At 37.2% G+C, this 23,967-nt stretch overlaps 1 protein-coding gene across 1 annotated transcript; it reads left to right on the top strand.

Moving 5' to 3' along the window:
- The first annotated feature begins 1,162 nt into the window (after positions 1 to 1,162).
- Positions 1,163 to 20,901, top strand: LOC107748475 (sodium- and chloride-dependent GABA transporter 1-like). Its single transcript, XM_016563265.1, has 15 exons — positions 1,163 to 1,307; positions 2,188 to 2,490; positions 4,656 to 4,787; positions 5,774 to 5,874; positions 11,214 to 11,323; positions 11,706 to 11,838; positions 12,753 to 12,887; positions 13,348 to 13,451; positions 13,635 to 13,759; positions 14,357 to 14,469; positions 16,437 to 16,568; positions 16,667 to 16,769; positions 17,172 to 17,272; positions 19,003 to 19,170; positions 20,352 to 20,901. Exons 2-15 carry the CDS (start codon positions 2,253 to 2,255, stop codon positions 20,454 to 20,456), a joined length of 1,800 nt encoding a protein of 599 aa, XP_016418751.1. The 5' UTR covers positions 1,163 to 1,307; positions 2,188 to 2,252; the 3' UTR covers positions 20,457 to 20,901.
- Positions 20,902 to 23,967: the final 3,066 nt, after the last annotated feature.

Raw genomic sequence — 23,967 nt, 5'->3', positions numbered from 1 at the left:
CATTAATGAGGAAAAAAAATTAACTTAAATGATTTTAGCAAATGGCTGCAATATAACAAAGAGTGAAAAATTTAAGGGGGTCTGAATACTTTCCGTACCCACTGTATATAACTGTTATAGTACAATAACTGGGTAATAACTAGGTACTAACCCTGAACTTACCCCTAAACCTAATCCATGTTAGCTTATATTATCTAGTATTTTCTTAGGTACACTCTAAGTGCACATACTGTAAAAATATGTGCATCCAGAAAACCTCAGGGTTTGCCAAAGTGCATCTGTTGACCAATGAGAATTTCAGACATAATGGCCAGTTTTCGTTTCAGATATCCAATTTCTCCTTGATTTTAAACTGACCTGGCTTTTTCTACACCCTTAAAATGCATCGTATGTATTCCTTAAAATGCTCCATCAGAGCCTTCCCTATAGAGCATACCATTTGGGAAAGATGTGTTGTTACAGCAAAGTATGCATTCACACCTTGCTTGATCTTCTTTTCAAATAAAAGAGTTCATTATCAATTACTATATAATACTGTGAGATTTAGTAGATGTAGATGCAGCTTATTACTTAGTGTATTGCTATGTAATTACTATGCTATTACTACAACAGTATGGAACATCTTGGCAACAGAGCAAACATATCACCATCTTTGTAAACCACACATGATCAACTCTGAGATAAACTCTGCTGTATTAAAGTATCAAACATTTATTGATTTCAAATCTACTTTATTCACCTTACCATATTTTACAAACCAATTATAAATGTACAGTATCAGTCATAAATTAGGGGTCTTAACTGATAAAGTCATGCTTTTGGGGTCATTTTTGGGAGACGTCATGCCGTCTGTATTTTAGGCACTGTGCCTGCATCATTTTTAAATCCTAACAAGCTCTTTCAATGCTAGAACGGAGCACTCTTCTAAGGGGATATCCCATGGCAACCAAACTGGCACAAGAATCATTGCACACACTGACACACAACTAATACACACACACAAAATGCGAGAACACTGCAATCGACTGTTGTTTAGTAGCCCCAGGGTCTCAGTGTGGTAAAGCGATAATCCTATCAAACAACAGGTCGAAGTTTATTATCTGCAGCTCAATATCAGCCACAGGAACACCAGGGCATAGAGGGCCGCTCCAGATACATAGAACGAGAGAGAGAAAACGGGAAACATTTTGCCCTAGCTGGGACATTGGGTCAGTTTCATTTGGTTCTGTTGTTAATGAAGAATTTGAGTTCACCTCTAGTTGGTGGCATCTCAACTCACCTGACTACAGAATAAAGACGTCTCAGAGGTATGTATTTTACCCCCCTTCTCTAAATGTGTGGTATAGTTACCATAAAAAATTATGAGTTGGGAACTCTATTGTCTATTAATGCAAACCTTGTGCAATAAGTCTGTATTCAATTTCCTCTTAATCTAAAGGATGCAGAGGAAATGTTGGAGATATTTTAAATACTCAGTGAGCCTGAAGCAAACTTGACTCACATTGAATTGTTTACTGTGATTTAATGAGACTGTTTCTAAATGTATAATGGCTGTTCGTTAAATGAAAACAATGAGGTATCTGACGGTGGTTTCGTTATGCATTGGCATGCAGGTTGTAGACTTTCAAAACAGTTAGTCACAAATAAAGTTGATGGATTCATCACATTAGTAGGACATGGATAAGAATTATTGTCTCCATTAAGGCAATCTGATAATCGGCACGTCTGTCTGGAAGGTCAATGATTCTCATGAACTGCACTTTGTCTGTAGAAAGCAGGTGGTTTAATTGGTTTTAAAGAGAAATTACATGGGAGAGTAGAACAAGGGCACTTTACACAGATGCCATATAGGTAAAACACAAAAATACAAAAACAGTAGGTAGTTTTTAGTGTATGGAGTACAAAGCATAGGTTGCCAGTATATGAAAACTATTAACCAATTACAATTATCTCATATTTTTACTCGTTAGCTATAATAGTATGACAACTATTATGTTATAGCTGTTTTATAACTATGTTATAACACCTCATTTGTTATAACGTACAAACTATAATATTACCACATATAGCTCTGATCGATCGTGTTTCGGTAGAAAAAACACACAAATATTTAGCTTCTTTCAAAGCCCATCTGAAGTGTTGTGTTCATTTAAAAACATTCGAAGTCATTAGCCCTGCATTCAACAGACGGATAATACAGTACTGGACTGAGGTGGATTATTGTCTGACTGTGGTGTGACGTTGTTCCTGTGATGGGGAAGACTGGCCAGAGGGCGGTGGACCTCAACTCACCCTCAGATGTGAAGCAGGCGGTCCCATTTGAGGACCTGGATCACAACAGTGTTCCTGTAGAAGAGGAGAAGGAGAATACAGTACCAGATAGAGGATCTTGGAAGGGAAAATTTGACTTTCTACTGTCCTGTGTTGGATACGCCATTGGGCTGGGAAATGTGTGGAGGTTCCCATATCTGTGCGGAAAGAATGGCGGAGGTGAGAGAAGACAGAAACGCTGTTACTTAGGCTGTTGAGAAGATGCCTGGTTGGATCAATATTCTTTCCATGTTTTTGCCATGAAGGACATGCTCCTGACAACATTCCTGTCATTCAATCAGATTTTAGGAGTATGTTTAACGCTGTGGTTGGGGTTTGAACAACATTTTTGTCACTTATTCAGTGATTTGCCTTTAATTATAAGTACAGATAATGTTAAGTTTAGGTGTTGGATAGGATTAGGACTAAGTTTGACAAGAATATTGTTCCAGGCCCAAGAAAAGATGTTGACAGAGGAACATGCCCTCCTTGGTAAAATAAAGCTCAAAACACTTACCATGATCCATAAACATTTTGAGTGCGAGTGGCAGGAGCTCAATAGAATTTAAATTGTAGAATATCCACCAAGTCTTCCCTGCTGACAGACCAGGGGTGAATTTCCCAAAAGTATCATGAACAAACTATGGTTCTGCCATACTTCTGAAAAAATTTTGGACAAAGTTCTGTGATTAGCAATTAGCTCAATGATTGAGTGTTTTCCCAAAATCATAGTTCCAGCTAATATTGCGCATTCGCTTTAGTACCTCGGATAACCCCTGAGTATGCAAATTAATCAAACATCTAAAAATAAACCTTGGAGACTCCTATTAAAGTGGTTCTGATGAGACTGTTCACATGTTTAATGTGAGGATTCTGAATATTCGATCCATGGTTTTCATGTGACATCACACACTTACAGGAACGCCCACCTGGATGGCAAAACAAGGTAGAGGTCTGCGCGGGACTGTTTTTTTTAGTCCCGCTCCCGCAAGGTTCTATTCCGCACCCACCCGCTCCAGCTATATATTCACTCTTTGTTCACCCGCTGTCCGCTTAGAATAATTTTCTACCCGACCCGACCGTTCCCGCTAAATTTAGATCTCGTTTCCAGAATTTTTATTTGTCTTGTCAAAATACTAAATTCGTTTGACATTTTTCTGTTAACACAGTGGGAAAAGTGTCATCTGTCATTTAAAATTATAGGCTAAGCAAAATATAAACAAAACCAAGTTGAACGTCCTTCAAGGACAGCTCATCCACACTTTGCTCCATCCTTATTCTGCTCTGTCACTCATCGACAACCTGCCTGTCTGAGGGCCGTATATTTACCACCGGTACAGACTGCTCTGAGCATCGTTATGCACATGCTGCACACAGACCATGCAAATAAAATGTGTGACGTTTAAAGCATGCATGCAGCGCGTGCATAACAGTCCTGAGCGCAAGCTGTACCGGTGGTCAATAAGAATAAAGCGCAGATATGCTGTTCTAAATGGATGTCGGGAACGGGATATTGTTAGACCGCCCGCTCCCGTTCAAATTACACCAGAGTTACCGACCGCTACCGCGTTTTATTCGGGAATTTAATCACTCTGCGTAAAAAATCTGGTCGGGTCCCGCGGGAATGCAGACCTCTAAAACAAGGCTTTCATCCACTGACCGCCAGTTATTTTTACAAGGATTGCATTAAGTAGAAATTTACTAAGACACTGATATTAAAAGGCCAAATTCAGTATACACCTTATTGATGATGCATACTTTGTACAGGCAAGCAGATGAACCCAGAATATAAACACAATGTGCAAAGTTTCACATTAATTTTTTTTTTCCCCATAGAAAACCATTATGAGGAAAACACTTAACAATTTAGCGCATAGCATTCATATTCCAGGCTCATCTACTTCCCTGTTTAAAGTATGCATCATCAATAAGGTGTAAACTGAATTTGATCTTTTAATATAACTGTTTTTTTTTCACATTAAACGTTTTAGAATGTACCACTGTTTTTAGTGATTGAAATATTGCGGCGGGTGCTTTATATGGATTGCAAATGGCCAAAACTTGCATTTTGTTCACATATCTTTGTTTTATTCTTTTGAGAGGTGATCTAAATATTTGTGGATTGGAAACAAATGGAAAATTAACATGCTTGTGCTGCAGTTCTATGGATGTTTTGCCCTCCAGGACTTCGAGCCAGTCACATGGCTGAAAACTATGAATAGAAGAGGTGGTGGGAGATTGTATTAAAGTTCACTTCAATCTTAATGCAGATGTTTTGCAAGACTGCATATAAGTCTGAAATCTAAAAACCTTAACAAGTACATTTTGTATTACATTATTTTTAGGAGCGTTTCTCATACCATACTTCACTACTCTGGTGTTTGCTGGAATCCCACTGTTTCTGCTGGAGACGGCATTAGGACAGTACACATCAGTGGGGGGGCTAGGAGTATGGAAATTAATACCCATGATGAAAGGTGAGAAATATTCACATTATACACATTAGCTATTTGGAGTACTATTGCCTCACAGTAAGTTTTGCACTGCCATCAAATGGAATTACAACATGTTTTTGCCTGGCTGGGTTATACATATTAACAAATAGTCAAAGCCAGTGTCATGAGTTTGAGGCAGAACTATTTGTTTGTTCAACCAATGACAGATGGGGTTTGTGTTTAAATTTTGTATGACTATTTTTGCAGTTCTGCTTGGTGACTCCAACAGCACAGAAATGACACACTTCATCTTTAAACAAAGCTAAATATAATTCAGTCATTAAATCTCTTGGAATAGCATTTTAACAGCTATGACAATGGTAACGCATTTTGTCTTTACAGACTAGATCTGCTTTGCTGCTGTAAAGCAAATACAGACTTGCCACTGCCAAAGACACACATATACACATGAATAGGCATACATAAATCCTGTAGCATCTAGACAGGTGGAGCTGGGGGAGGTGGAGTGTCTCAGAAGGACTCTAATAATGCACTGCAGGATGAGCTTACAAGTAAGCCCACTGGTTGCAGAATCAGAAAAAGCCAATCAGCTTAGTAAATTATGTGATTGCCAGTAGATGCATGTAAAGAATCTGCACCATCTAGAGTGCAGATCTTTTTAGAACCCTCCAAATAAGTTTACCTTGCACATATACTTCAGAAATATGCCCATTTTCTCTTTTTCTTCCCAAATGAGACCTTTGCAAAAAGCAAACAGTATTTTTTCTAAAATTATATTGTTTTGTTTTTATGCAACCATTGTTTTTTAAATTAAAAAATGGTAGCTGCTATTGTAGGTTGTGTCTATGTGTCTAGATAGTTCTCTTAAAATGATGGAAGAATTTCACAAGAGTATGGCAGAATGAACGTTCCCATCTACAATCTACGTGTTTTGGCACGAAACATATTTTTTGGATTAGTTGTGCTGTATCATTTGAGGTTTAACTCTTAAACTCCTCTTGTGTCAGGTGTGGGTCTGGCTGCTGTAGTTTTGTCCTTCTGGCTCAACATCTATTACATCATCATCATCGCCTGGGCTCTGTACTACCTCTTCAACTCTTTCAAAGCAGTGAGTGTCAATTAAAAAGTGCAAATACACAAATATCTATTCCTTTTTGTCTTTCCTATCTTTCAAAACTGTTCAACCATTCAGCATGTTTTATTCACTACCCTGTTTAAACATTACTCATCAGTATAAAAAAAATGAAGTATAAGTTATTTGAATTGTAAAATAATTTAAAAAGTCAAATTATTTAATTTGTGATTCATATTGTCAATATGCACCATGCTTGATTTTGTGTGGCATTTACAGAATGGCTGTATTTTTGTATTAAACTACAATACTCAACCTAATGGTACATTAACACAGAATGTGTTGCCATTTTTGTTCTCTTGATAATTTGATTAACACTTACAAATCTATTACAACTATTTTTTTATTTCATTCATTGGTCAAATAGGTTATATGTTTTGTTTTTTTCCCACACCATCCATGTCTTTATCTGCCCCAGTGAATTCAGCTACACTTGTCTTAGATTTTCAAAGAACTTCTCAGAATTGCTGCTTCTTTCAAGCTCTCTCTTCCTCCCTGTTTCTCTGTATCTCTCTCCGCCTCCTTGACCCCCTTAAGCTCTCTGTGGCTCTGTCTTTGCTCTAGAGAGTGTTTTAAAGGCTCCACAGAAATAATAACTGCAGTTTCTGCCATGGGAATAAGAGCTCATCTCTAAAACAGTACAGAGGGAGTTGGAAACAAAACCGGCCTTTGTTTTATGAATGCATTGTGCTATTATTTATTAATGCTTTTCATTCGCCATTCATTGCTTTACGCATTTTGCTTTATCCTTTAACTTTATTCTTCACATGGTGGTGTTTGCCAAGCAAGTTTCACTATACGACTGCTCATACTTGGAGATACCTAAACAAACCTCTAATACAAATACTTTTTTCTGCTGTTCTATTCAGAACACATTAGAATTCACCTAGCAACCTACACCTAAGTGGCTCACCTAACCACAATAGCATGTGGCGCTAATAACTACTCAGAACATGGTGAAACTGCATAGCAATGCCCAGTAACTACCCTAAACCCTGCACAGTAAACCTAAACAGCTGCATAGTAACCAACTAAAAACCATCAAGTGACTATTAGTGACCTAACAGACCTAACAGACCTCTGTATAGCATCACAAAGTAAACCACTCAGATTACCTTATAATTATTCAGTAACAAAGGTACAAAAGCTGTCACTATTTGCTGTGACAGTGACAGCTTCTTCTTCTTCTTTTTTTTTTTTTAGAGAGAGAGAATGTAGCAACTACATGCTGTTGCAATGGCATGGTAACCACTGGCATTGTGAGTTGTGCACAAGCGAACACCACTCATTTTCTTCAGAAAATGCAAAATGCCATTTTCCCCCTTCAGTTTACCCTCATGGACAAAGTAGCACACATTGGTACGCTATTAAAAAGAGTGCTTATTACGGAAATAATATTTAAAAAATCTAAAAGCATGTACTATAATTGTAAACTGAATGTTATGTTTTTGGACTGAACTTAAGAGTGCTTTTTTGACCGACTTAATTAGGACTTAAGTGTAATTTCATAATTACTTCTATTGTCTTTCTACTGTCAAATTGACTAACAAGCATTTGTGGTAAACTATCTGTAATGTTATGTCAACTGAAACTTGTATGCCATGTTTTTAAATGTATTTGTAATTGCGCAATTATTAAGTCACATTTTAGTACATTTAAAAAGTATTAGCTTTTAATGTAATATTGAATGAACTACAGTTAACTGTCATGATGTTGCCTACGGTGAGGAGCGAGGAACAAGGAGAATGCAGGAGAGTTACTTTAACAGTCTTTATTCATCCAAAGGGAACAAGGAACACACACGTAGGAACGGAGATCGACGTTTAAGACAGCACGCTAGACATGGAAACACACGGGGCTTAAATCATGGAAACTAATGAGGGAACACCTGGAACAAATGATATTAATAAGGACAGGAACGGGAAGGACCAAATAAGGGTATAGGAGGAACACGGGGGAAAACCAGGACATGGAGCACGTGGGGAACAAAACACAAGAGACAGAAACAGAGTCTGACATTACTCCCCCCTCCCGGAAGGCACGTCCACGCACCTCATAACAACCCACTTTGCTCTGGAGGCTTCTCAGGACAGGCTTCCACTGGATGGCAGGCCTCCAGAGTGGCACCCGTTTCGGGCGCCATGGCAGAGCAGGCAGACTGGGAAGCCATGACGGAAAAATCCTTGGGGAGAATGTCGGTTTCAGAGGCCCTCCGTAGGCCTAACTCAGGAACTGGGCCCTCCCTGGGCTTGACCTGGGGACTGGAGCCCTCCTTGGGCTGGACATGGGGACTGGAGCCCTTTCTGTGCTAGACTCGGGGACTGGAATCCTCTCTTGGCTAAAATTGGGGACTGGAGCCCTCTCTGGGCCCTAACTCGGGAACTGTGGCCCTCCCTGGACTTGACTGGAGCCCTCCTTGGGCTGGACATGGGGACTGGAGCCCTCCTTGGGCTGGACATGGGGACTGGAGCCCTTTCTGTGCTAGACTCGGGGACTGGAATCCTCTCTTGGCTAAAATTGGGGACTGGAGCCCTCTCTGGGCTAGACTCTGGGATAAGAGCCCTCTCTGGGCTAAACTCGGGGACTGGAACCCTCTCTGGGCTAAACTCAGGGACTGGAACCCTCTCTGGGCTAAACTTGGGGACTGGAACCTCTCTGGGCTAAACTCGGGGACTGGAGACCTCTCTGGGCTAAACTCGGGGACTGGAGCCCTCTCTGGGCTAAACTAGGGGACTGGGGCCCTCTCTGGGCTAAACTCGGGGACTGGAGCCGACACTGGAGCGAGCTCTGGGGCTAGGATGAGGGCAGAGAACAGTCTTTTTCTCCTCATCCTTTTCCTTTGGTTAAGGGAGAACGGCGCCGCCGGCAGGCTTTGACTAAGGAATGGCCGGCGGGCTTGACATCGGCACGGCCTGCGGGCTTGTCTGCTGAGCGGCCGGCGGGCTGGTTCTGGCTTGGGGCCGGACGCTCTCCAGACACTGGAGGATCCCTTCCCTCCAGCTTAGTCCCGTGGTGTCTGGGAGGTCCACGGGGCGATGGTAATCGGCCCCGTGCCAAAACAAAGAGTTGATGGTGGTGTCATCTAAAGCCGTTGCCGTGGCGAGCCCGCTGAACTCCCTGGCATACTCGACGAAGGGGAGATCTCTATGGGCTAGCGCAATGAAGCATGCCGCGATCTCCATAATCGCGGGTGGAAAACACGGAAAACAAAAACACTTTCAAAACCGGAAACAAAAACGGGGAGAAGGGGCGCCGCTTACTTATTGTAGGTGCTGTCTTCTGTCACGATGTTGCCTACGGTGAGTAGCGAGGAACGAGGAGAACGCAGGAGAGTTACTATTACAGTCTTTATTCATCCAAAGGGAACAAGGAACACACACGTAGGAATGGGAATCGACGTTTAAGACAGCACGCTAGACATGGAAACACACAGGGCTTAAATCATGGAAACTAATGAGGGAACACCTGGAACAAATTATATTAATAAGGACAGGAACGGGAAGGACCAAATAAGGGCATAGGAGGAACATGGGGGAAAACCAGGACATGGAGCATGTGGGGAACAAAACAGAAGAGTCTGACATAACACTACAGTTAAAATTCTAATCAATTACTGATTGTATTTTTAAAGCGTGACAAAAACATAATTAAAACATAATTTAAAATGTACTTTAATGTGAAGCATTTGACATTACAGAGTGCAATTATAAATTAAGTATGAGTATGTTAAGAAGCATCGTCATAAATGTGTTATTAAAGCCTCGTTAAGAACACTTAAAAAAATAGTTCACCCAAAAATTTAAATTCTGTCATCATTTACTCACGCTGAAGTTGTTCCAAACCTGAATGAATGTCTTTCTTCTGCTGAACACAAAAGAAGATATTTTGAAGGATGAGTGTAACCCAGGGGTTGGCAAGTTCGGTCCTAGAAAGCTGCTGTCCTGCAGAGTTTAGCTCCAACCCTGGAAAAAGCCTATACCCTTAGTAATCCTGAAGACGTTGATTAGCTTGATCAGGTGTGTTTGATTAGGGTTGAAGCTAAACTCTGCAGCACACTAGGACCGAACTTGCCTACCCATGGGCTGCGTCCAAAAGCTCTAAAATGCTGCCTTCGGAGGACGCATTCCAATGTAGGAAGGCATCAAGTCACGTCCGAATCCAAAGTTAGCTTCACTTCCTGTCTCATGAAATACCGTCATCTGATCAATTTTTGAAGGCAGCATATCAAAGGCATCCTTCGCTGCATGCCTTTGATATCCCACAATCCTGTGCATTCGATTCCATGATGGTTGAGCTAAAAAATAAAGAAGGCATTTGAAAATTGCGTTTGGTGGTTCGTTTGTGTGTAAATGTATATTTCGGACTAACTTTTTGCACTTTTGATGTTAGTTCTAGCAAGAAATTCAATTCAATTTAAGTTCAATTCAAGTTTATTTGTACAGCGCTTTTAATGATACAAATCGTTGCAAAGCAACTTTACAGAAAATTAAGTTAACAATATTTAGTAGTAACTTGTCAGTGGTGACTGTCAGTTAATGTACATATGGCAGAAATGTACGGAAAAATCAATTCAAGACATAATCAAACAGATGATGAACACTATTAACAGCATTATTATATGATGCAGTCAAACGTATAGCATATAAATCAGTATTATAGTAATTAAATATTCATTTAGTTAGCACCAAAACTCATTCTATTTCGTTGTACATCATTAAACCGTTACACTGCCTCAGAAGCCTGTCCGAAATCAGTTTCATGAGGTGACTTCATGCAGAAATGCTGCCTGCAAAGTTATTGCCTGATAGGGCAGCGAGGCTTCAAGTCAGCTAGGCTTTCGGACACAGCCCTGGTGTAACTAAACAGTTGATAGTCCTCATTGACTTCCATAGTATTTTTTTCAGTGAGGACCATCAACTGTTTGGTTTTATTTAATTAATATTGTAATATCTGCAAGTACAGTGTTTAGGTTTTTTTTGGTCACACTTTATTTTAAGGTCCAATCCTCGCTATTAACAAACCATTAACTATGACTTTTGCCTCAATAAACTCCTAATTTGCTGCTTATTAATAGTTAGTAAGGTAGTTGTTAAGTTTAGGTATGGTGGTAGGGTTAGGGATGTAGAATTTGGTCATGCAGAATATGTGCTTTATAAGTACTAATAAACAGCCAATATGTTGATAATAGGCATGCTAATAAGCAAGTAGTTAATAGTGAGAATTGGTCCCTATACTAAAGTGTTACCCACAAGGGTTTTCCAAAACTTCACACATTCTCTCTCTCTCTCTCTCTCTCTCTCTCTCTCACTCTTTAGGAGTTACCATGGCAAACTTGTGATAACCCTTGGAACACTGATCGCTGCTTTTCCAACTACAGTCTGATGGACACCACCAACCTGACCAGTGCCGTCACTGAGTTCTGGGAGTGAGTCAATACAATAGTGATATTAATATTTTTGTCAAATATTTAATGAAGTTGTAAGTTAAAATCCAGTTGCACTGATCGAGTAGTTATTTTCCTGTCTGAGCTGGTTAAAGCACTTTTTTTTTCTGATTCCATTGAGAATATTTTTTGTTTTGTTTTGTTATCATGTACTTTACCTAAACACTTTCATCCATGGAACACAAAATAATATATTTAGAAAAATGTTTCACACTGCTCTTTCTACATTATGAATAACTCCTCACCTCTTCCATACTTCATATAGCTCATAACTCGTTTGAATGTATGCACATTTCTTAAACTTTTTCAACAAAAGCACATCATGTTAAATGACAGTCTAACTAAATATTTGTTTACTCTATAGGAGGAACATGCATCAGTTAACAAAAGGTTTGGAGGAACCAGGGGAATTGCGCTGGCCGTTGGTTGGAACATTAGCATTGTCTTGGATTCTTGTCTATTTCTCAATCTGGAAAGGAGTGGAGTGGACGGGGAAGGTGTGACTGCCGATATTCTTTATATTTTTCATACGACACCCCAGAATTGTTTCTAAAAACAAACTTTAATCGCTTTTCATCCCCTTGGCATACTTGTCTTCTCATTTGCCTTCTCTTTCATCTCATGTATTCTCAAACTTACTTTTGGAATATTTTTGTTCTTCCATTTCCGGACAATCTCAGAGGAAAAATATATTACTCAGAGATTGCTTTATCATAGCTCAGTAGACTTCTTGGAGTTTTAAAGTATGTTTTATGTAACTGTGTTGTTTCATAAAAAAAAAATAAAAAATCTATAGGAGAAAAAAACATTGTTTTGAAAGAATTTGATTCTGACTTTTATTTGCAGAGTTTGTGCTGTACACAGTTTTGTGATCTCTTCAGAAACACTACTGGATGTAACTTTTTTTTTTTTTTTTTTCAGTTTAATCTCATTAGTTTTTAGATATATAAAATAAAAAAGCCTTTATTATGTATATTATGCATTATTTTTCCAAGTTCATTTGGCAACGTAAGTGGTGCATAAATTGCACAGTTTAAGCACTTTGATGAGTAGCCAACGGACATGTCTTCACATTAAATTGTAAGCTATTTTATATATTTATTTATTTTTCCTGACGAGAAAGGAAAACTGCTCTCTTTATCTGCTCTTTCTCTGAGGATAATTGAATTTTAATGTGATCCTTGCACCGGGCAAGAACAAATACATTTTCTGGCGGTCTATAACCTTGATGGACATCACTAATTAAGGGCAATCATTATCCTACACGGCAAAACTGTGTTCCTACCAATCATCAAACAGAAGCCAGTGAAAGCATTACACCAACAATTTAATAATGTTGTCCTCTACACCTACTTTAAAATGATTTACTCTATGACACTCTTTCTCTTCATTTATCTCCTGTCCTCATTAGGTGGTGTATTTCTCCGCCACGTATCCTTACTTCATGCTCTTTATTCTGTTTTTCCGTGGAGTCACTCTCCCTGGAGCGTTAGACGGCGTCCTCTTCTATGTCACCCCAGACTTCAACAAGCTATTGAAATCTGAGGTAAAATTAAACATACTGAAATGTATTTGATATTTTAAATGAAATTTGATATATTAAATGATGAATTCTTGAATCTGAGATCTTCAAACATCGTTATATATTTTAAGAACATTCACAAAAACCTGATGAGAGGCATGTTTGCATTTTTTTAGGGAGTAACTAAACTGTAATAGCAATGCTGTTAACTCATAGATACTCATAGAACACTAATTCAAAGCTATATACGCTTTTCATTAAGGATAGACGCTGAATTGTACAATTGTATATATCGATGCCAATAAAGCTTAATCCCTTTTTATGAATTTACACTCTTGTAAAAAAGAAGTACACTTTAGCATACTTTTAAAAAGTCGACAGAGAATGTAATTTTACTGAACAACTATGGAAATATTTTACAGACATTTCCCTGTTCTCTAACTTCTGGTACTATCAATATTTCTAATTTCAAATTTCTTCTCAGGTGTGGTTGGATGCTGCCACTCAGATCTTCTTCTCTTATGGTCTGGGTTTAGGTTCTCTCATTGCCCTGGGCAGCTACAACTCCTACAACAATAATGTCTACAGGTAAGAGCTACTAGTCTCTGTCCAAATGTACAGAAATTGTGCATTTATGATGATTACATTTCATACAATCTGATGTGAAAAACTGTCTTTAACACAGTGCCTTTTCTATGAAATTCTGTTCAGTTTACACTGTACCTTTGTTGTCTTGTGATTCAGTTGACTTAATTATTGCTCCTTCTGTAGAGATTCTATCATTGTGTGCTGTATTAACTCCTGCACCAGTATGTTTGCTGGGATCGTCATATTTTCCATTGTGGGCTTCATGTCATACATCACAAAGAGACCCATTGAAGAACTGGCTGCTTCAGGTCATTATGTCTCTCAGATATTATCAAATTTCATTGTTGCAAAAAGATGTACACTTTTGTATACTTTTACACTTTTTAATACACTTTGTTTTAACTGAATGTAATATTTTCTGTCACGTAATTGCATGTTATTTAAATGAAAATATTACAGTTTAAATTTATATTAAATGCAATTATACAAACTGTAGAGTGCCTTTTTGACTAAGACTTAAAGTATATCTGTATATATAATTTCATAACTACTTTAAATTTACTTTAAATTTCATATTTTTTGTCTTTGAAATATGGTTAAAGTGTACTGCTGAATGTATGCCATGCATTTAAATGTTGTAATGATGTAGCAATTTAGTACATTTTAAATGTAATATTGAATAAAACATTAGTTAAAATTACATGTAAAGTACTTCACATATGCTTCAGTATGTTAGTCAGCAGATCAAAATAAGTGTATTTAAAAAATGAAAGAAAAAAAATACTTAAAATGTCAAATTTAAAATGTGCTTTAATTAAAGTAATATGAGTAATATTATAGTGATATGGTGAAAGTGGACTCATCTTGACACTTATGGTGTTTGATGGTTTGTGGTTCAATATCAGGTCCTGGTTTGGCATTTCTAGCCTATCCGCAAGCTGTCACACAGCTTCCCATGTCTTCACTCTGGGCTATTCTCTTCTTCTCAATGCTCATGATGCTGGGATTGGACAGTCAGGTATTTTACACATGCATACACATATGATAAAGGTGACTGTCGAGAAAAAAAACAAAAGAAACATTTTTTATAATCTATTTGAAGTCTAAGTTATTGTTTTCTGTCACGTAATTGCATGTTATTTAAATGAAAATATTACAGTTTAAATTTATATTAAATGCAATTATACAAACTGTAGAGTGCCTTTTTGACTAAGACTTAAAGTATATCTGTATATATAATTTCATAACTACTTTAAATTTACTTTAAATTTCATATTTTTTGTCTTTGAAATATGGTTAAAGTGTACTGCTGAATGTATGCCATGCATTTAAATGTTGTAATGATGTAGCAATTTAGTACATTTTAAATGTAATATTGAATAAAACATTAGTTAAAATTACATGTAAAGTACTTCACATATGCTTCAGTATGTTAGTCAGCAGATCAAAATAAGTGTATTTAAAAAATGAAAGAAAAAAAATACTTAAAATGTCAAATTTAAAATGTGCTTTAATTAAAGTAATATGAGTAATATTATAGTGATATGGTGAAAGTGGACTCATCTTGACACTTATGGTGTTTGATGGTTTGTGGTTCAATATCAGGTCCTGGTTTGGCATTTCTAGCCTATCCGCAAGCTGTCACACAGCTTCCCATGTCTTCACTCTGGGCTATTCTCTTCTTCTCAATGCTCATGATGCTGGGATTGGACAGTCAGGTATTTTACACATGCATACACATATGATAAAGGTGACTGTCGAGAAAAAAAACAAAAAAAACATTTTTTATAATCTATTTGAAGAGTCTAAGTTATTGTTTTTAGTAGTTGACATGATGCCTCAGAGACCATAGAGTTATTGATAGAGCTTGTATTGAACCCACAATACTCCTCTAATGGTGCTACATTTAGCAGCATTGCACCATTATTCTTCTATAGATTTCAGAGCTTAATGATTTTTAATGATTAAAACTAAACAAGTTATAAATTATTCATGTGGTGTTACTTTAATTTTGTTGTGTTAGGTAGGTGAAATTAATGCCAAAGATCACAAGAGAACTCGGCACATTAAAATAAGTTCAGTCAGGACCATTCTGTTTGATTGAGATTATTGTAGAGGTCCTGTAGAGGTATTTTGGCAGCAGGCTTTGCTCTGAAGGGTTCAGATTATGAGCTGTCCACAAGCAAACCTCACTGAGGTTTGAACCCCCTGAAGCCTAATGCAATTACCATAATTTTTTTATAAGCAACAGATATAAAATTCCATGCAGAAGTGATACAGGTCTGTAAATAAGACTGGACAATATTAAGCTGCCTCCATAAGGAGGAGTTGGGGATGGAGGGGGGTAATCGCATGTCTGTGCGACAGACTAAGCCAAGTATGGATGAACTTATATATCTTATTTAATTGTAGTGGGAGGAGTTACAATCAACTGAGCTTCAGCTGATGCTGGATGTCATGCCGTGGTCTGCCTGAACTACGTTTGAGCACCATTCGTCACTTAAACTACATTCTCTTCAAAAAGACCACACAGCTATTTTAGCTAACATGATAGAGAACATGTGGACACTTTAAACATTTATGAGCAGTTATTTTTCATGTTTAGTTTGTATTAAAAATCAGTAATTCCATGAATATCATAAAGTACTCCAATTGTAACACCAGTTGTATCTTTTGTAAAAAAAAAAAAAAAAAAAAAAAATTATGACATAAATGTTTAAAAAATAATCAAGATAATGAATAAACAGTGATATAGGTTTAGGGTTAATCTGGCATTTTTTGTTATATATATATATATATATTTATTTACTTACGTACTTACTTACTTACCCTAGTTCTAAAATAACTAATTACTGTTTGATACTGTTAAATAACTAACTACTAAACTACTGAAATGGCAATTATTTACTAAATTAAATTGCTCAGACATGATTTGCAACACTTTAACGCTTTTTATTTTACACTTTTTACACTTGTCTGTGACAGTTTTGTACAGTGGAAGGCTTCATAACTGCTCTAATGGATGAATATCCCACAGTCCTGAGGAAGAGAAAGAAACTGTTCATCCTCATTGTCTGTATTATATCCTTTGTCATTGGTTTCTCCAACATCACCCAGGTAAAGATTACCACCTGAAGACCTTTCTGTTTTATTGTGTAGGACGATTGACTATTTTCTTGAGTTTCTAATAGTAATGTGTGTGTTCTTTGTTTTAGGGCGGCTTATATGTGTTTAAATTGTTTGACTACTATTCGGCCAGTGGAATGTGTCTCCTGTTCCTGGTCTTCTTTGAGACAATCTCCATTTCCTGGTTCTATGGTATATCTCCTATACTATGAACATATATTTGATGTAAATGTGAAGTTTCTAAAACTGAACAGTTCAATCTGACCTTCATCCAGTTATGTTAAAGAAATAATCTTGGTTAAATACAACTTAAATACTTCCACTGTAAGTGCATTATTTTAACTACTGGGTATTGTAACTACATACTGTGTTTACATTTATAAACTATTGGTACAAGACAAAATTACTTGAAAATCTTTGACACTACTTGAAAACTGGAGGGAGTCATATGGGAATGTTAATATGCTGGGTTCCTGAATCCTGTCTAGTTCCAAGTATGTATTGGAACAAGGGTTACTGATGGAAGAAGGAGCTCTTACTAGTAGTTCTAGCTTGCTTGATCATTGTAGATATCCATCTCTTCTCTCTCTTTAGGCGCAGATCAATTCTATGAAAATATTGAAGATATGATTGGTTATCAGCCTTGTGGCTTTTGGAAATATTGCTGGATTTACTTTACTCCAATAATCTGCTTGGTAAGTACTTCACCTGCAAGCAATGGGAATAAACTTAGAGACTATTATGGGCTGTGAACGTAACATGTTATTATTGTAAAAATTAATAAATAAATAATAATAATAATAATAATAATACATCTTTAAAAATAATTCTAAATCTTATGTTTTCTAAGTTTTCTAATCATACGATTAAAGGGGTCATTGGATGCAACATGCACGTTTACAAGTTGTTTGAACTGAAATGTGTGTTGGCAGTGTGTGTACACAACCACCCTAAAATGATAAAAATCCACCCAGTTTTTTTTGTACCTGCTCAAATCTTTACCCCTTGCTCAAATCGAGTCGATCTCAGATGCCTGTCTGTGTGACATCACAAAAACAGGCCCCTCCCACGATAGTTTGATTGACAGTAGCGTTTCAGCACAGACTGGACTGGCGTCTTACCTTAGACCCGCCCTGAGTGAGCTGTTATCAGTCCGCCATTGTTTCACCGCCGGAGCAGATGTAGACAAGAATGACTCCTAAGCGATTGAGGTCTTCTGTTGTTGGATGTAATAATGAACATAGCAGTCGTCGTTTACTCCCAACATCTGAGCCGCTGAAGACGCAGTGGATTACGTTTGTTTTTGAAGGGAATGTGCCCCCGATCTACATAAATGTGCCTATGTTCGCGCGAATCATTTGTGATCCAGCTTCACCTAGAAGAAATGAGTATAAGGTTTTTTAATGAATCTTTGCAAATCGCCTTTCCTAATAATGTGCTAATTAGCAAGTTTCACGATGAATGCGGCTAAAGTAAACAGTCTCTCTGAGAGCAGCTCGGAAGAGAGGGGCGGGGTCAGCAGAGCTCATTAACATTTAAAGGAAAATGCTACAAAACTGCGTGCTCTGAAAAGAGTTGTTTTTGACTGGGTAAAAAATGTGTTTTTTACACTACCATTGAGAAATTTTAACCAAACTATGTTACAGACTTTTCATTAAGACCCTAAAGAATCATATCAACTTGTGGTAAATGGGCATCCCATGACCCCTTTAATAATCAAAATAGCATGCAGTTTGTTTAATATAAAATGTCCTGACAGCCCCAAAGAGACAAAAATGTTTTGTCACTCCTTTTATTCTTTCAATTCAACTGTATGAGTGATTGATTATCCAGTAAATGCCCATGTCTTTAAAGTCACTGTAAAAGCAATTCAGAGAATTGTTTCTAAACACATTACAAATGTTAGAAAATAATTGCTGCAAACACGTTACAAAGACTGTGAACTATCTAGTACTGAATTGTGGAGTAAGACCGTTGAACAGTTTTTCACCATTTCTGTGTTCAGAAATTTTTGGGTGGGCCTGAAAACATGTCTCGGTGATGCACTGGAGCCATTGAGCATGGCCCCTTCCCAAACACTGTAAGAGGTGTGTTCGACTTGAAGCATCGCTTATAGAGAGCTCTCTACTTCGATATTAAACACTGATTGGTGTGCGCAGCACTGCTTAAAGTCGAACACACCAAATAACTAGAGCGCATTAGCATCAGTGGTTTGCCCGCTCAGAATACGGCTTATTTTTTCAAGATTTTGATACCTTATTTTATTTACTTACCCTTTTTTATGTTTTTTAAATTTGGCTGGGTGGTTAATAACACTTTTTTTGTGTGTGGTGTGACAAACTCATGTATTTACACATATTAATATTGCTTTACACAGACTTTAATGAACTGATGTTTGAAGTGACTTCTGTGTTTCCTGTTTTAGGGTGTTTTCACATTCAGTGCAATAGAAATGACTCCTCTGACACTAGGGAAGTATGTGTACCCGACCTGGGGTCAGGGCATCGGCTGGTTAATGTCCCTCTCTTCCATGATTTTAATACCCGGTTACGTCATCTATATGTTCTTCTCTACCAAAGGCAGCATCCGACAGGCAAGACTGATTTTAATGTTTCTGATCTAACTTTTTTTTTTTTTGTCACAGTGTCCTTCCTGCCCAGCTTCCTTCCTTCCATCCTTTTGAATTTCCATACAGCTTCAAAATGTACTTCCTTATAAACTCCCTTTCTACTTCTTTCCAACCCTCCTTCCTTTTGAACTTGCAAACTTCCTTCTTTCCAAACAGGCAAACAAAATTCTGAATTTCAAAATGTATTCACTCCTTCTAAACTTGAATAGTTCCTGCATTTTTTTTCTTTATGAATTTCCAAACAAATTTCTGAATATTCAAATGTACTTTCTTATAAACTTACTTCCTCCCTTTCCTCCTTCTTTTTGAAAACTTCTTGCAAACAAACCATTGAAAAACCTGTAAAGTTGTTGCCTTCTTTGCCTTCCTTATAAATCCCCTTCCTTCCCTACTTTCCTCAAAACTTCCTTTCTTCCAAACAAACGAGCCAACGTCTTAATATTCAAATGTATTTCCTTCCTTCTACACTTCATTCCTTCCTTCCTTTCTTCCAAACAAACTTGTAAACAACCCTTTGCAAGTCCTTTTTTTTCTTCAAATTAGCGTAGTTCCTGCCTTCTTTTCTTCTGAGCTTTCAAACATACTTCTGAAGTTCCAAATGTACCTTGTTCCTTATAAAAAACCCTTCCTTCCTACTTTATTCCAAAATTATTTTAAAACTTCCTTCCAAACCAACTTTCATACAAACTTCTGAATATTGAAATGTACTTCCTTCCTTCCTTCTGAAAGCACTTTCAAACTTGCATGTTTCTTGCCTGAACTTCCTCTGAAATGGTCTTTCTTCCAAAACAAGCTTGCAAACAAATGTCTGAATATTCACATGTATTTTTTCCCTAATAAACTTACCTGTCTTCCTTTCCTCGTTCCTTCCAAACAAACCTTTGTATAGTTCTTGCTTTCTTCCGCACGTCCAGACAAACTTCTGAAGTTCCACATGTACTTCATATGTTCTAAACTTCCTTTTGAACAAACTTGCAACCAAACGAAGCTCGGTCCTTTCAAACTTGCATACTTCCTGCCTTCTGAAATAACAAATGTACTCCCGAATGAACTTACTTTCTACTAAACTTCCTTCCCTCTTTCCGCCTTCCTCCTAAACAAAATTGCAAACAAACTTCCTTCATTGACTATTGTTTTTTCCTCAGCGTTGGCATAAGATGACCAAACCCACTGAGCTCACAACCTCGGAAACCAATGATCCCACACAACAATCCACACAGACATCAAGTACAGATGAAGCTTCTGTCTGAGATCATTTCATTTTTTTTCTGTACAATGGCCATTAAAGACCAGCGGAAAAATAACTTTTCCTCCATTCCATACTTTTTGTCTCTTGGAGCGTCTACAACAGATGGAAGTGGACTATGCACATGTTCGTCTGACTGTTTTTCTCCCATTTTATTTCCGTACATGTCTCTCTGATGTTGCATAATGTAATGTGAGGGGCTGCAGTACTTGTGTCTGTCTTCAGTGGAGAATGCAATTTCAGTGACTGACAATTTCAGTGATCAGTATAAATCTAGATCCAGTCCAGGCAGTTGATTGGAAGGTCTATACATAACTGTTGCATACCTGTTTTATATTAAATTTCTCACAGTATTTACCTCAAGATGGTGAGTGAATGCATGTGTTTAGTGGTCTGTTTCTCTTGGTTTCAGCATTATAGTGGCTGATTTTGAAGGCCACGTATGATTGTTCTTGTCACAATTTTTTGAGCAAAATTAACTACAGAAGTTTTTTTTTTTAGGTTCAAATTTTTCTGATTTTAGGTTCAAACTTTGTATTAATGTATAAAATGGGTATATTTTAGAACATTACCATTTCACCATTTTAACATTCAGTATTCATGTTAAAGTGTAGTAAAGAACTAAGTGATGCTACTGAACATAATTTAACTGTCTCTGAGCAGGCTTGTAAATGCATTACACTATAATAGACAATGTTACAGCAGCCAACATATTTAATTTGAAACAAGGCTATGGGAATTAGCACAGTCTGTTCATTCCATTCGACTCTCAATTATTCAGTCAACAAAAAATTAGTCATGACTTTAAAGGCCTGACAGCATATATATATATATATATATATATATATATATATATGTATTTTCTCTGAACGCCTATATGAAGTGTTACCAAAGCTACAAAGGGGACTTTTATTTTGAGGATTCTATTTGTAGAGATTTTGTGAATTGGTTACAAATTCAATAAAGAAAAAAAAAACTGATGCTTCAACATATACACATTAATAGATCTATATAGATAGATGTCATTCAGCCATGTAGTTTAAAGGTTAGTGATTTGAAAATATTAGTAATTGATAAGAATGTCTTGAGAGGAATGGTCTTACTTTATGCTCGCATACTTTGACAAACACTAACAATCCAGTAGGGCATAGCGGCAGTATAAAAACCAAAAGCAATATGCACAGTGATATTTTATTACTGCCTTCTATTTCAGCAGCAGTTCTGACAGCAAAAAGTAGACACTATGTTAGCTGACCTCTGTTAGTGACCTTTGACCTGTGTTGATCCATAGCTCTGCATTAAAGTTGAAAAAGGCTCTATCATGTGCTGATAAAACAAACCACTCATGTCAGTCTGAAAATGACAGCAAATAAATAACCAGACCACTCGTGTAGGTCTGGAATAGACAGAAAACATTTTTAATAACGTGTAAATCTACAATATAGATGACATGATGTGTGTTCAAGTGATTTTGTTCAGAATAAAATGGGCCTTTTAAGATTTTTTTTTTCTTCCTGTCTTCACTTCTGAACAAAGCTTTTTAGCGCTACTGCCACAAAACAAAGGTGAAAGGATGCACATTAGTGTGTAAATGCTGCCTTATCCATGTATTTTATCCATGGCTTTATCTCACATGAATCTCAAAAACTAGCTAAATGAGTAGTATTTTCATCAACAGCACATTAACAAGTTTAGCGTACAAACTAATGATGATTACAATATTGTGGTGCCGTTCTTTTGCACTCATCTCATAAATACCATCATTCTGACAGGACTTGAAGGCAGCATAACACACCAGTGCAACAGCCCTTCTGCAGGCTAAACCAAGGTTAGTGTTAGCATCGTAGCCTTTGGTTGTGTGAAGGGCTTTAATTCAACACTCATCTGTTGGGTTAGATCACATCTCATTTGCTAGCCAGGGCACATTCGCTCAAGCATAATAAACTCCTCAAAACCAGGGTCATGCACAATTTATCTGGCTTCCTGTTTCCATCACCTCCACGCCAACTCCCTCAGGGGCCAAATGCAAGGCTACGGAAAGAGAAAGACAAAAAGTGAACTCCCGTCACTCAGTATTTCATAGAAAGGAATCTAGCGCTGATTCTTTCACCATTTTTGGCGCTGGTTGTGCAATTCACCTATGTTTATTCTCTAGACTAAGCTGCTGTTGAAATTTTTGATAAAGAAGAATAATAGATCTCTGTGACAGTTGGCTGTTATTCCAAGGCTGGATCTGTAAAAGATTCTGTCATCATTTACACACCGTCATGTTGTGTTTGCTATTATTTTGTATGCAGGAGATATTTTGAAGAATATTCACAATGACTTTCTGATACAATAGTGACACCAACACAAGCTCATTGGGAAATGTGCTTCTACATACAATTCACTGCAGTTTTCAGCTAAAATGAACACCAGTGGCAGTAAAACCCCAACAACTTTTATTCCTTTTCACCAAAATTATTACGGGGCAGATTATAGACTAATAAAGACTTATTTGTGTGGTTCTTTGCGCATTTTCTCTACTATGTTAAACACAAGCCACAACACGTGATAAAAGAGCTCAAACGGCATGGTTGCTTCAGGAAAGGCATTATTATAAACTCATGTTTGAATACTATCGGTTCAGTTTTGAGTAAGTTTTTGTGTAGGTGGTACGCAATGCAACACAATCATTAAACTTTTAGCACCACTCACCAGACATTCCATTTCCAAACTGCAGAAATACAACCAATGGAATAAACTGTTGTCACAATCATGTTCATCTGTTTTGGAGAAAATTGAACATGCTGGACATTTTACTTTAAAAGTGACATGAAACGCCCAAAGATGCAACATAGCATCATTTTCCAGAAATGTTGTCACATGTACATTTTCCCAATTAGCCTGGATTGATGAAAACAGAAATAAAGTCACAATTATTGAGAGATATAAAGTAACAATTCTGTGACAAAGTCACAGTTACATTTTATTTTTTTGTTGTAATTATTATTCTGACACAACAACAGGGTTTGATATGAACAAAATTAAATTTTGGAATGACCTAAAACTAAAATGACCTTTAACTAAAAGAATGCACTATTCATTCATTGAGAATTAATTGGAGCAGATATTAAGAAGAGAGGACAATTTGCTGATGTCCAGGTTGTGCAATAAACTCATGTGTTGAGTTTCTCACCAATATACAGTATATGAAATATCTGGTGTTCGTCATCCCAAATCATCCCCATACATGGAAATAAAGACACAATGAGAAGAGGAAATGAAGATCAGATTGGGAGCTCCAAACAGCAGCAATATAATTATGAAACAAACACACAATCATATAAGAAAACAGAGGAAATAGGACACACAGCTACCTATGACACATCAATGGTGTTACAATAAATAATACAGCTTAAAGTCAACATGAAATCCAGTTAATACACATTCCTGGCTTTTGTGCCTCTGAAATGACTTTCTTTTCCCCAGATAATATCACCACGGTTGTAAGGGGCAACAGCCAAATAGCTATT

Source organism: Sinocyclocheilus rhinocerous, unplaced genomic scaffold (genome assembly GCF_001515625.1).
Source record: "Sinocyclocheilus rhinocerous isolate Xijiao unplaced genomic scaffold, SAMN03320098_v1.1 scaffold78, whole genome shotgun sequence".
In the NCBI taxonomy this organism is placed as follows: Eukaryota; Metazoa; Chordata; class Actinopteri; order Cypriniformes; family Cyprinidae; genus Sinocyclocheilus; species Sinocyclocheilus rhinocerous.
This window is presented reverse-complemented; position numbering and strand designations above follow the sequence as displayed.

What these genes read in the sequence shown, in the direction of transcription:
- LOC107748475 (XM_016563265.1), top strand. Translation starts at nt 2,253, where the DNA reads ATGGGGAAGACTGGCCAGAGGGCGGTGGACCTCAACTCACCCTCAGAT. An exon ending in GAGTGGAGTGGACGGGGAAG is followed by an intron (nt 11,839 to 12,752) that starts GTGTGACTGCCG and finishes TGTCCTCATTAG; the next exon opens with GTGGTGTATTTCTCCGCCAC. An exon ending in TGCTGGGATTGGACAGTCAG is followed by an intron (nt 14,470 to 16,436) that starts GTATTTTACACA and finishes TGTCTGTGACAG; the next exon opens with TTTTGTACAGTGGAAGGCTT.